Below are 14,728 nucleotides of genomic sequence, written 5' to 3'. Positions count from 1 at the left end.
TGTTCTAAGCTCTAAAATATTTTATAATGTAGAAACTGATTCCAGATTATTTAAAAAAATCTTTAACCTGTATAAATCAAATCACAAAAAAGCTTTCAATGTTATGGGCCTTTGAATATTTTTTGTGGACAATGGGGAGACTTGGAATGGAAAAGGTTGAAAACCACTGGTGTACTATGGAAGTTCACATCATTATCAGAACAAACACTTGAATATCCAAATAATGATACAGTTTCTACACATTTACTCTAACAAGACTGAGAAATCTAGAGCATCCCTGACCTGCCAAAAGTGTGGGCTGGGAACATTACGGTATATGATGATACAATTACATTTTGACTGGCAAACAACCAGCGGGAATGTGTGCCGACCATCAAAATGAATGGGATGAAGGATTCCAAATATAACAGGGATATCTAGTTCCACTGTGACATGGAGTTTTTTCTGTTTGACTTTTGGCTTTTATTGTCTTTGTAACAGTAGCTGTATAGAGGCTCTTTGATGCTCTTTTCTGTCTATCAGGAAGGCGCTTTCCGGCAGATAGCAGTTTGGCAGCGACTGAGTCAAAAAGGCATTTCCTCTGTGGATAACCTACTCCTTTCTCCCACTTTCACTTCTTGTCCTTCTTTTTTCCTTCTCTGTGTCGGTCTTTCTCATTCCATACGGATGGCTTTAATCCTCTCACCACTGATTCAGTGTTCCTCTTTATTCATTTTTTATTCATGGCGACTGCTGTATAATTCCCAGCCGTCTGAGCCCACTGCAATTCACACCACTCTGACAAATAAGCTCATGGAGAGTGACTGGATTTTCAATAAAAAAAAGAGAAATGGTGACAAAAACAGACTCGTTTGCATAAGTGAGTTACAGCGCTGGCCACAGATTTTGCATCGGTGGAGGTGGAGGCGGAGACATTTCAAGATGATCCGAGAACGGTCCTTTTGTTGGTCATTATGATTTACATTATGCTAGCATAACACCGCAACCACAATCCAGGTTTTGAGGAAGAGAGAGAGGAACCCAGTTTCTTTGACTATGCTGCAGGAGGATCTGCTTTCGCTACAGCAGGCGCACCTGCCACACCTGGACTGAAGACACAGGACACATAAATAAAATAAAATATGATCAAATAAAATTAAATCAGACTGAGATTTTCTAGCAAATATAATAGTGAATTACCCCTTTAAACATACCTAGAAACATGTATTTTCACCATAGAAATGTATTATAAATATTATATAATCAATTAAATATTTGAGTTAAGCATAACTAGAAAATGTTGTATTCACTATAGAAATGTATAAAAAAGATTTCATTAATTTCCATGATTTTTCCAGGCCTAAAAGTTACAGTTAAAGTAAAATCCTCTGATATTGTCAGGTTTTCCATGACATCTAGGTGTAAGTGAGGAAAATGTTTCATTTTGACAGAGAGCTCTTTAGATATAAGATAATAGATGTATTGAAATGTCAAGAATTCAAAACTCCTAACTCTTTAACGGTCATTAGTATCAGAAAGTCAGGAAGATTGGATCACAATTTCAAAAAGCCAACGGCAAAAGCGGTCAAAGTATACATTTGAATGTCATTTTAAAACCGTTTGACTGAATCATTAAAATAATAAGACAACAATGCTCCTAAAGGCCCAATAAGCCCTATTTTTCAGCCCAATCTTTATGGGTAAATCATAGAAAATACACCAACACAGGACAAAAAAACTGCACTTGTCAGGTCATGGGGTCTCAAATTAAAAGCGGTTCCTGATTTCGATCAGAAGACGGGTCTGTTGAGTGTCTAGACATCTGTAGACTGATGTGCAGGGTGAGCACCGGGCTCAGGTTTCTCACAGCAGATTGCACGTCTGTGACCGTGAACCCTGTGACCCCAGATCTGTTGACCTCTGTGACCCCTGTCACGAAGCAGCACATCTAGGGTCCCCGGTGGAGAGAGTGCTGACACGGCCATGAATCAGACACAGTCGGCCTGTCTCAGCCCAGCGCCATGGCAACTGCCTCCGTAACAGTCCCATCAATTACACCACCCGCCACGTTCCTCCAGCCGAATCAGTGTGACATAAAGAGAACACCTCCTCCTGTTCAGTCGACACGTCTCCTCTTCATGTGTGCTTTCCACATTCTCCTAGGCCAGAAATGTGATCAAAACCACTTCTAGCTACACAAACTCAATTTACACGTTACTGCGCACTGAAACGTTTCTGAATACAAATCAAAAACTCAAAACAAGTATGTGCTGCATTCTCAGTGTGGCTATAGCCAGTTTTCTCTGTCAGGACAAATACGGTCATAGCAGAGTAACAATTTCAACAGAAACTTGCTGAGCAAAAGCTAAACTGTCAACATGTTTATACTGTAGCTACATTATACCTGAATAAAAACATTATAGGAGACATTATAATAGGGAGGAAACAGAAATATGGTGACTGTAGGAATAAAAAAAATATATTAATTTAATGGAGACTTTAAATAGAGACCACTGTGAGATTTTTTTTGCTTATTTGAAATGTTATTAAACCAAATAATGTACACAACAATTTGAACAGATTTTATAACTTTGGTAAATTTAGTTTTTTTCTTTTTGGGAAAGAAATAAATACTTTTCAGTACTTTTTTCCCCAGACTTTTATAGTGTTACAAAAGATTTGTATTTCTATAAATGCAGTTTTTTCTTTACTTTTTTTTCTTTCTTATTTTTATTCAACAAAGAATCCCAAATGTTTTTAACACTCATAATAATAATAAATGTTTCTTGAGCAGCAAATCAGCATATTAGATGACTTCTGAAGGATCATGTGACACTGAAGACTGGAGTAACGATGCTAAAATTGAGCTTTACCATCACAGAAATAAATTATATTTTAAAATATAAATACAAAACATTTTAAATTGCAATAATATTTCACAATATTATTGTTGAACCAAACAGTTGTTGGTCCCCATTGACTTCCATAGTAGGGAAAGACATACTATGGAAGTCAATGAGGACCATCAAGTGTTTGATTACCAGCATTCTTCAAAATATCTTCTTTTATGTTGAACAGAAGAAAGAAACTCGTACAGGTTTAAAACAACATGAGGATGAGTAAATGATGACAGAATTTTTGCCTTTAAAAATAATTTTTGCCTTAATTTTTGCTTATTACATCTACATTTACACACTTGCGCAGAGTACGTTTCTAATCTTCACAAGCATCTTAGTGATCGAAATCCAGAACACTTTATCTCCTTAATTTTCCATCATGCAGAGTAGTTCAATACTAATTCCCTTCATTTGTTAGTCCCAGGGGAAGATATTCAATACATGGTCTTCTACACAAAAAACAACTGTCAAAGTCACACGGCACGAATCCAGCAGCAGCAGCAACCTGAGGTGATGGCTGGCAGATCTTCTGCCCTGTCACTAGGCACTTGGCCATTTAGTCTCACCTCCGCACAGTCTGTGTGCCGCCCACGTGTCCGCACATGCTCACACTCCAAACATGCCACAAACACACTCAAACAAACAATGATGGAGATATCTGCCTCAGCATACACTCATGTGCACCTCTAATGAACACAAACATGCGCTAATGACCCATATGAAGCAGAAAAGCTCTGAAATTGGATTTCTAATCGGATGAGCCATGAAAAGCTCTGATTTTATCTTAAAAGGACAGTTCACCCCAAAATGAAAAGTCTGTCATCATTTACTCAGCCTCATGCCATTCTAAATCTGTATCACTTTCATATCTTATTTTATGCTCCACAGAAGAAAAAATCATACAGGTTTGGAACGACATGAGGGTGAGTTAATGACAGAATTTCCATTTTTGGATAATCAAGAAATAATCTGTCTGTCTGTTCACACCAGCGTTAGTATTAGTATTATTTATTAATATTTTCAATTAGGTTTTTTACCATTTATAAAATAAATGTTTTAAAATTGTAATTCCTTTTTTGTGCTTTTGTCAATTTTGTTTTCATTTGAACGGCAGTTTAAGCATAATACAGTTTTCATGTGTTTTTGTCAGTTTGATTAGTTTCAGGCTTATTTTAGTTGAAATTTCATAAATTTTTGACCTTTTGTCTAACAGTCTAATTTTTTTGTTTTTTATATTAATATTTAGCTTTCATTTATTTTTAGTTCCCGTTTTAGTCATTTTAGTACTTAAAATTATTTAATATTAATTGATTTTTTAAAAAAAGTTAATTTATCTAATATTTATATTTTCATTAAATTTTTTATTTTAAATAATAAAAAAGTTTTAGCTTTAGTTAACAATAACAAAACTGGTTCACATTATAGTGAAGGACTAGTCTATCACTTGTCGATCAAAGCTTGTCACTTGTGGCTGGTTAGGACAAAAATATTTTAAAATCGCATTTTGTCATTTGTCTTTTCATTGCGCCTGGTTAGGACAAAGTGTAACAGACTGACATTTTACTGACAGTTAAATTCTCATTACAGCGGCGTCACGCCTGCATAGCCCCACCCACCATGAAATCCCACTCTGCATGAACATATTAAAATAAATCATGGCCTGATATCCTGCCTGTTTTGTGCCTTTTTTGTGTATTGCAGCATTTTTGCATTTAGAGTGGACAAAATAATTACGTGTTGCTGGGAACTTACCACATAATTTCTGGGAAGGACGTGGTAAGGCTAGCAACATGCCTTAAACTGTGGAAGAATCATTTCAGAACACAGTCTCTTGTGGGGTAGTGCTACAAAATAATATACAACAGAGTGTGGCTGCTTTTTTTATCAAGAACAATGAGAGGGGGAAAGGAAAATCATAAACTACAGCGGCATAGAAACCTTGTGTGAAAGGACTGGATTTAGGCAGCTATTATACATGTCACCATGAAGAACAGCAGAGAGGAGGATAAAGTGTAAACTCACTAAGTTATGGCCGGGGGGAAGGGAGAGGAGGTGTGAAAGGAGGGAGAGAGGAGGGGTAGAGGAGGTGTGTGTGTGTATGTCTGGGAGATCATTCCCCCTCTGCAATTAAAACAGCTGCCAAGGTTAATCTATGCCTGATCGATCAGAGGCTTCTCCCACTCTGTTCACAGTCTTCAGCTGGGAGATCACACCATCCATCTAAATGAAGCTTGCAGTGAATGTTCTGTGAGACTCTGAAAGCACATTTTCTGAGCAGGTGTACAGCTTACAAAATCAGTGAAGTACAATGCCAGAGACTAGCAGATGTGTGCTGCTGCTCCTTCTGCAGATAACAACAGCCCTGTTCCAATCCAAGCCAAAAGGCTGAATAAATGCAATGGAAGTTTGCAAACTTTGTTCTGCATTGAATCTATTCACGCCAAGCCTGATGCAAATGTAGGACTTTTTTTTTTTTAAATGTATGATGATGTGAATGAATGCAAAGTATTTTCCAGATACAATCCACAAGAATATATGAAGACTTCATTTGAAAAAAAAAACAGATAACTCTAAATTTTTTAAAAAATCAGGTCTTTTGTTATGTTATCATGTTTTTATTGTGTTTTATTGTGTTAGTTAGCTGTTTTTACCTAATCAAAATAACCCAACTGCAGTTTGATTTAGATTAATTGGAATGCACAATGAAAAAACATGATTATTGAGTTAACGGTTTTTGCAAATGAACTCTTCATATCTAACATCTAAAAAAAAAAAAAATCCATAGGATTTACCAATACTAAAAAATAAAAATCTAATGGCTCTTTCAGATTTGCATTTGAGGAATTTTGCATTTTTTAATTTTTTTTTATCCTTCACTCAGCAAAGAAAAGGCGGGGTTCAAATATTAATTTTGACATGACTCATATTAAATGATGCTATAATTCAGCAATTGCTTTAGCAATGTTGCTATAATAGAGATTTTGTGCATTTTGTCTTTGTACTGATGTTCATTAACATGAATAGAATGATAGAATAATAGAAAGAAAGACAGAAAAATGGAACAATAGATAGAAGGATAGAACAATAGAACGATAGATAGATAGGTAGATGGATGGATGCAGATGAAAATGCTTCATTGGTCAGAGAATAATTTTTTTTTTTAAATATTAAATAAATAAATAAATAAATACTTGGCCCATCAAACAGAAGCGTGGGAAGCTACCATTTAAAAAAAATAAATAAATAAATTGCAAATCTTAAAAAAAAACAAAAAAACATGCAAAAACCAACCTAACCAAAATATAAAAAAAAAACTGGATATTCTCACAGTACACGCTTTTAAACTAATAGGAAAGCATTTAATCTTTGTAAAATCTTCCTGCATGAAAGTCTGTGCTGTAAATCACATACTGCATGTCAAACATAAAAGCTAAAACAGTTCAGCCATGTGACCCACAGAGATAGTTAGAGTGTATTGTGTTGATGTCAGAACAGCTGGGCTCCGCCACTGCCTCACCGCTCATCACAGTCAGCAGGTGTGCACACACACAGAAACCAACACTAACAATGTGCCTCTGATGCAGCAGAACAGCATGTTTGATAGTGTGTAAACTGTGAGCATCATCTACATCTGTGTTTTTCCACCTTCTGCTCTTGTTAGAGAAATAAAAGAAACCGTGCCACCCTAATCTTCCTAAACTGTTGCTCACTCTGCAGATTTCACAGGTTGGAAAGCATGTGGCATTCAAAAGAGAAAAGGCGGGGTTCAAATATTAATTTTGACATGACTCATATTAAATGATGCTATAATTCAGCAATTGCTTTAGCAATGTTGCTATAATAGAGATTTTGTGCATTTTGTCTTTGTACTGATGTTCATTAACATGAATAGAATGATAGAATAATAGAAAGAACGACAGAAAAATGGAACAATAGATAGAACAATAGATAGAAGGATAGAACAATAGAACGATAGATAGATAGGTAGATGGATGGATGCAGATGAAAATGCTTCATTGGTCAGAGAATTTTTTTTTTTTTTAAATATTAAATAAATAAATAAATAAATACTTGGCCCATCAAACAGAAGCGTGGGAAGCTACCATTTAAAAAAAATAAATAAATAAATTGCAAATCTTAAAAAAAAACAAAAAAACTGGCAAAAACCAACCTAACCAAAATATTAAAAAAAACTGGATATTCTCACAGTACACGCTTTTAAACTAATAGGAAAGCATTTAATCTTTGTAAAATCTTCCTGCATGAAAGTCTGTGCTGTAAATCACATACTGCATGTCAAACATAAAAGCTAAAACAGTTCAGCCATGTGACCCACAGAGATAGTTAGAGTGTATTGTGTTGATGTCAGAACAGCTGGGCTCCGCCACTGCCTCACCGCTCATCACAGTCAGCAGGTGTGCACACACACAGAAACCAACACTAACAATGTGCCTCTGATGCAGCAGAACAGCATGTTTGATAGTGTGTAAACTGTGAGCATCATCTACATCTGTGTTTTTCCACCTTCTGCTCTTGTTAGAGAAATAAAAGAAACCGTGCCACCCTAATCTTCCTAAACTGTTGCTCACTCTGCAGATTTCACAGGTTGGAAAGCATGTGGCATTCAAAAGAGATTCCCCTCTTGGAACGTGACACTTGCGCGCACAATTACCATCATTCCCGGGAATATGTTCGAACGGAGGACATCTTCACGTCTGCTACTCTACCGGATTAAAAGTGAAATAATTGCCCCTGTCACAGCCTTTGGTTCTGGGATGACATCCTCCTTCTGTTGAAATCCTGCTTTAAAAGCGTGTTTATCTTGTGGTGCCCATTTTCTAAGAGCTGCCATAAATAAAAAAACAAAAAACAAATGAGTCACCACAGCAGCTCTCCAACGTAGGAGAGTGGGGTGAGGGAACATTTCCAAATCTGCACTTCACTTATCTATAAAAAAGCCATGCGTTTACTGAATAACACATCCGGTGCCGGGAACTGTGTGGTGGAGGGGTGAAAATATTGGTAAATGGATTGTATAACAAGTGAGGATGTCAGCTGCCTCACACTCAACGAGGAACACATCAGCGAGCATGTGTGGACAAGTGTCCGTGCAAGTGCTACATTTTGCACAAGACTGCAGACTTTATTCACATGTGCTGCAGACTGCTGATAATGTCAGTCTGGTGTCTCTTGCTCTGCGTAGATAGCGGTGAGAGACAGCTGCGGTTGGGCGGGGTTTGGATATAGAGCATGGCCTCGCTTTGCACCCTGCTGCTATACAGTGTAACACGAAAAAAAATAGGGTTTGACCAGCTCTGTGGTGGAGGTGAGGGCACAAACGGTCCGGTGCCATCTGAGGTTGCAGAAGACACATGTGCACAGGCATTCTGCCCGGTAACACTCGAAAGCAGAAAGACGATTGGCCGACACAGAGTGTATAGTTCTCAAACTCTGTGGCCTCTTCACGCAGGCATGGCACCAAACATGGGGCTCCCTCCCCTGCATTAATACATTCAACCTTTCATCTTGTCTTTAGAGACAGATTCATTTGAATGTTTTTGTGCAAAGTTGATTTCCAAGGTCAAGCCTTTAAAGTTTAAACATGCATTCATTAGCGATGGCTTTGAGAAACCTAAAACCTTTTATTTTTCCATTATTCCCCAAATCAAAACGCACTTCTCAAGGCTCTTCGCTTGAGAAGTCGTGCTAGGGGAGAAAGAGAAAAAGAGACTAACAGCAAAAAAAAAGTGCACTGAAAAGAGGTTTGAGAAGCGAAGCAGCATGCAAATAACTCACTCTTACAAAGTCTGACAGCCATTGATTTTTTTTTTCGTATTTCACTCTATTTTTCACTGTATTGTTTGATTGCGTTTGTGGTGACTCATTTCTATCCTTTTAGCAGGGCCATCCGGCACTCTCTTTAGATACACTCTCAAAAGCAACACAAAAGCAGAAAAAGAACTGAGAGGGTGAGCAAGAGAATGAGAGGGCACAAAGAAAGAGGTAAAGCTGGGGTTTTGTCCTGAGGTAAGGCATTAGACAGCTCTAGGAGAGCGAGGATGGGAAATGAAAGGTTGTATGGGTTAGTTGAAAGCGGGAGTTTATCTGTGCCGGACTCTAAACCAGGGACACTATCAGGAGGACCAGACGGTCTACTCACAGTTTAAACAAATTGGTGGAATTGCAATGTTCAACGAGATGAACTCAGAAGATAAAGTCTGGATTTCTAATTTCAAATAGCCAGTTGGCTTTTTGGGACATTCAACTCCTGGTTTTTCAATGTAGAAGTTAGTTTGCTGGTTTAGGCTAGTAAACTGGTCTCCCAGTTTTGGCCAAGCGTAGAGCATGGCCTCGCTTTGCACCCTGCTGCTATACAGTGTAACACGAAAAAAAATAGGGTTTGACCGGCTCTGTGGTGGAGGTGAGGGCACAAACGGTCCGGTGCCGTCTGAGGTTGCAGAAAACACATGTGCACAGGCATTCTGCCCGGTAACACTCGAAAGCAGAAAGACGATTGGCCGACACAGAGTGTTTAGTTCTCAAACTCTGTGGCCTCTTCACGCAGGCATGGCACCAAACATGGAGCTCCCTCCCCTGCATTAATACATTCAACCTTTCATCTTGTCTTTAGAGACAGATTCATTTGAATGTTTTTGTGCAAAGTTGATTTCCAAGGTCAAGCCTTTAAAGTTTAAACATGCATTCATTAGCGATGGCTTTGATAAACCGAAATCCTTTTATTTTTCCATTATTCCCCAAATCAAAACGCACTTCTCAAGGCTCTTCGCTTGAGAAGTCGTGCTAGGGGAGAAAGAGAAAAAGAGACTAACAGGAAAAAAAAGTGCACTGAAAAGAGGTTTGAGAAGCGAAGCAGCATGCAAATAACTCACTCTTACAAAGTCTGACAGCCATTGATTTTTTTTTCGTATTTCACTCTATTTTTCACTGTATTGTTTGATTGCGTTTGTGGTGACTCATTTCTATCCTTTTAGCAGGGCCATCCGGCACTCTCTTTAGATACACTCTCAAAAGCAACACAAAAGCAGAAAAAGAACTGAGAGGGTGAGCAAGAGAATGAGAGGGCACAAAGAAAGAGGTAAAGCTGGGGTTTTGTCCTGAGGTAAGGCATTAGACAGCTCTAGGAGAGCGAGGATGGGAAATGAAAGGTTGTATGGGTTAGTTGAAAGCGGGAGTTTATCTGTGCCGGACTCTAGAAAAACACACAGTATTTATTAACCAGGGACACTATCAGGAGGACCAGACGGTCTACTCACAGTTTAAACAAATTGGTGGAATTGCAATGTTCAACGAGATGAACTCAGAAGATAAAGTCTGGATTTCTAATTTCAAATAGCCAGTTGGCTTTTTGGGAGATTCAACTCCTGGTTTTTCAATGTAGAAGTTAGTTTGCTGGTTTAGGCTAGTAAACTGGTCTCCCAGTTTTGGCCAAGCTAGAGTTCAACAAGTTTGCCACAAGGTCTCTCAGTCTGACCAACTGAAAAATGTACAAAACCCCTGTAGAACAAGCAAAATGACTAGTGAAAATGAACCACATTGTTGTCCACCCTTCTGTAAACACCTCTAAATTAATAAAAAAAAGATTAGCTTGACCAGTGGCCAAGTTAAAGGGGTCATATGATGTTATTTTAAAGATCATTATTTTGTGTATTTGGTGTAAAAGGCCAAATAAAGTGCTTTTGCTTTCGCACTGAATCACACAGCGTCTCCCTGAAATGCTGCTTCAACACTACTGCTGTTCCTGAAACCACGCTTCTTTCTTTGTGTGCACATTTGGGCAGCATTATGTTAATATTTCCACATAGTGACGTAGATATGTGGGGGCGTGTTAGAATGAGCCATTTTAGGTAGGTGTGGCTGACTCTTAACTTTTATAAAGAATATCTCTTTGGACTTGAGACTTTAGTCTTCGCAACTTTACAGATCTCCTTTATGCACCAAGAGCTTGTAACACTCCAAAGTGAAAGGAAAACTTGAAATTGCATCATATGACCCCTTTAAGAACAGTAAAACATCTTAGGTTTTTACGGCAAAGGAAGATAAATCATTAGGGCCCTATAAAATAAAAAAAATTAAAAAAAATTCCCTGAAATACTGCGTTGTGCATTTAAATTTTTTTCTGGTAAATAAATTCTAGTAAATAATTTTCTGGTAAATATTCCTTACATTTTTTGTAGTAGTAGTAGTACTACTATCATTACATTAAATAATATATTTCTGTCGCAGTTTCTTCCAGTTAAACCGAACTTTTATTTTGACAGGTTGCTGTGAAGACCCGTTTCTGTTTGTATATATGATATGACAAAAGATTTTCTTAAAAAAGAAATGAAGAAAGAGTAAAATGCTACTGAAGTGACTCAGCTCTGGAGATTATGTTCATGTTTTCAGACTTGAGACAGCAGTCTGAAAACGCCATGCACTTCAGTATGTGTGTAGTAAATGAAACAGTGCGTCTGCACCATTCATTCACACAGGGACACGCAGAACATGCACAATTCTTATTTAAATAGTATATATGCGAATATTCACAAACACCAGTCCATATCCTACTTTCATTTATGTGTACTGACCTACTTTTTATTTATTCACCCAAAATTTGTGTTATACAATAAATTCTGTTTTTTTATGACCTGATTCCGTGATTCCGTCCACGTTTTCCACATCGCGGTAATCACAGGGCCCTACATTATACCCTTACAAATTATTAGAAGCAAAGCATTTGGAAATTCTTGATGATTTGCAAAATCAACTCGCTCCATTAGCATACTAACACTCAAACCAGTTACTAGATCCCTAAACAACTCTGATATGGGCCGAACAGGCACACTCTGTCAAATAAGAATGATAGCTGGCAACCTACTGACTTGGGAATCATGGGATATGTTGAAAAAGGCCAACAGTCAGATCAGATTGTGATGTTGAAAATAGACCAGGTGCTAATTCTAAAAACTAAACACAGAGACACTTACAGATATACTTGCATTTCAAAAATGCTTGGGAATACAACAGAGAGCTACTTTCCAACAATGTGTGGACATTCATTTTTAAAAGCCGTGACCTCATGGACGAGAGGATGCTGACCTTCAATCGACGACAGAGAAGTCAATATGACTATTAGACTATTGAGTTTTCTTATCCAACATTCCAGAGCACAGTCGATACAGTAGTTAGTAGAAGAGAGCAAAACAGAGTCCAATCCACACAGTGTGATTTATACAATCAGTTCAACCAGAATAGCACTCGATCCCATAATGCACCACGTTCTTTATTTGCAGACATGGTTGCATTAAACGCAGTTAGCGTTAATGTGTTTCTCAACAGTAAAATCACAGTCACCCACACATAGGTGCTCTAATGTTAGTAATTGAGTATGTTACTGTCAGTCATTCCAGTGCAAGTTAATTTTAGCAAGCTTTTTCCTTTTCAGTGCTAATACTACAGTAATTAAACTGGCACTCACAGTGAAGCTGTAGAAATTAGCCAATATGACAAGTATCATCTAAAAGAGTCCTTCGGTATATTATAGATGTGGACTCAAACACTGTAATCTGATGATTTGACATAAAACATACTTAAACAAGAATGTTACAGAGATCAGCATGATTTGTGGTGAGACTGATGACAATGGATCCTGCAAGACCAGTTCTACTCTGTCACAGAAATCTAATACGGGCGTTGACTCTCAGACGCAGACATGGAGATTTCAGATGTGACCTAGAAATGAAGAAGCGCTCTGTTTAGTGATTGTAGGACTTACGGGTGGTGCTGGTAGGGCTGGGCACCCAGTTCTCTGTGAAGTTGACGTTGCACATGTTGGTGCTGCAGCAACAGAATCTGTAGGTGCCATTCTGGATCTGTGATGGCGTGGTGGTAACCACGCAACGGTCGTCATGGCAGTCCTGCTGGTCGCCAATGTAAGTCCAACAGCCTGCAAAGAAGGGATGCAGATGGTTGAGTGAATGAGATACAAAGTCTGTAAGAATGTGTGGGGATGAAAAACATTTGTGTGTGTATGTGCAAGCGCATTTTTAAAGTATGCATTTTGTGAAAAAGTCCTCATATCGTATCCTATATACAGTATATATAGAAAATTTATGAATTTTAATATGACAATGAATTAATGCATAATATATATTATATTTAACATGACAATGAATGAATCATGAATACTAATTTAGCTTTTATTAATTAAGATTTCTAAATTATCAGACATTTTTGTTTAATTTACTGAATGTTCTAAAACACAATCATGCAAACCTATTAATCTGTGTTAGAGTGCAGTTATTAGCTTAATTTAAAAGAATAGTTTAGTCGAGATGTTCTCATGTTCTTATAAACCAGTATGCTGTCATTTTTTCAGTGAGTAAAAAGCTTAGCATATAATAGTAGCACACTTTAAAACAACACGGAGGTAATGCTGAACAAACTTTTGAACATATTTTATGGTTGCACTGTCTCTTTAAGAAAAACAGAAGTCAATGGACAGTCCTCATAAGTATATATGCAGAAGTTTTTGAGTGTTTGAGTTCATCCTGACCTTGTTTGACCAGGCGGATCTCTCCGTCGTGTGTTTTCTCCCACAGGCCGTAGCAGCGGCTGCTCTTGCTGCACAGGATGGTGTTATTTTCTCTGGTGATGTGCCAGTCAGCAGCCACACTCTGCTCATCCACCTGCTGGTGCTGGTCATTAAAAGCACACTCCCGCTCTCTCTCCTCACTCTGAGCAGCTGCCGAGACACAAAATGAGAAAAAAAAAAAAAAGAGATGAGATTATTAACAAAACACACAACATCCATCAGGAACACTTCCTGTAGGCCTACATACACACTACAGAAAAGCAAAGTGAGCATTACTTATAACAGTCCCTTTAAGACAAGTCAGGCCACATAGCAGCCATCTTGGGGTCTAATATATATGTGACCCTGGACCACAAAACCAGTCTTAAGTCGCTGGGGTATATTTGTAGCAATAGCCAAAAATGCATTGCATGGGTCAAAATTATAGATTTTTCTTTTAGGCCAAAAATCATTAGGATATTAAGTAAAGATCATGTTCCATGAAGATATTTTGTAAATTTCCTACTGTAAATATATTAAAACTAAATTTTTGATTAGTAATATGCATTGCTAAAAACTTCATTTGGACAACTTTAAAGGCGATTTTCTCATTATATTGATTTTTTTTTGCACCCACAGATTCCAGATTTTCAAATAGTTGTATCTCAGCCAAATATTGTCCTATCCTAACAAACCATATATCAATGGAAAGCTTATTTATTCAGCTTTCATGTGTTGTATGTTCGAAAAATTGACCCTTATGACTGGTTTTGTGGTACAGGGTCACATATGTAGACAGATATTTTAAGTCACAATGAAATGTATTTTCTAAATGCATGTTACATGCAATCTTATAAACTGCGTATACTGTTCTACTTGTCTGTGTCAGTCACACAACACGGATACGTTTTCTACTTTTATTTATGCTTTGATTTGAATGAAAACAGCATATCCATGTGGTGCAGCTGACACAGACAAGTAGAACAGTATACGCAGTTTACGTTCAGTGGATACTCGCCAAAATGGCGCTACGGTGACGCGGAGGAGACGAATTGTTGAATAAAGTCGTTATTTTTGTTTTCTTTGTGTACAAAAAGTATTCTCGTCGCTTCATGAAATTCAGATTTAACCACTGATGGCAGATGGACTATTCTGACGATGTCTTTCATACTTTTCAGTATAAAGACATGTCAGTGTCTTGACAGTGTAATTTACTTGGCAGTCAATGGGACAGTCACAAGACTCCCGGTTTTCATCCAAAATATCTTAAATTGTGTTC

At 37.7% G+C, this 14,728-nt stretch overlaps 1 protein-coding gene across 2 annotated transcripts in view; it reads right to left on the bottom strand.

Moving 5' to 3' along the window:
• The window catches only part of bmpr2b (bone morphogenetic protein receptor, type II b (serine/threonine kinase)), a 73,641-nt gene that overhangs the window by 31,882 nt on the left and 27,031 nt on the right, over nt 1–14,728 (bottom strand). For both annotated transcript variants that reach the window (XM_016287266.1, XM_016287267.1), the window contains exons 2-3: nt 13,432–13,620; nt 12,652–12,822 (exon numbers count right to left, since the gene is read on the bottom strand). In XM_016287266.1, the coding sequence (XP_016142752.1) occupies nt 12,652–12,822; nt 13,432–13,620 (360 nt within the window). The remainder of the gene's footprint in view (nt 1–12,651; nt 12,823–13,431; nt 13,621–14,728) is intronic.

This window comes from Sinocyclocheilus grahami, unplaced genomic scaffold (assembly GCF_001515645.1).
Source record: "Sinocyclocheilus grahami isolate Dianchi unplaced genomic scaffold, SAMN03320097.WGS_v1.1 scaffold220.1, whole genome shotgun sequence".
Lineage (NCBI taxonomy): Eukaryota > Metazoa > Chordata > Actinopteri > Cypriniformes > Cyprinidae > Sinocyclocheilus > Sinocyclocheilus grahami.
Note: the sequence above shows the minus strand (reverse complement) of the source record. Positions and strands in the feature narration are given on the sequence as shown.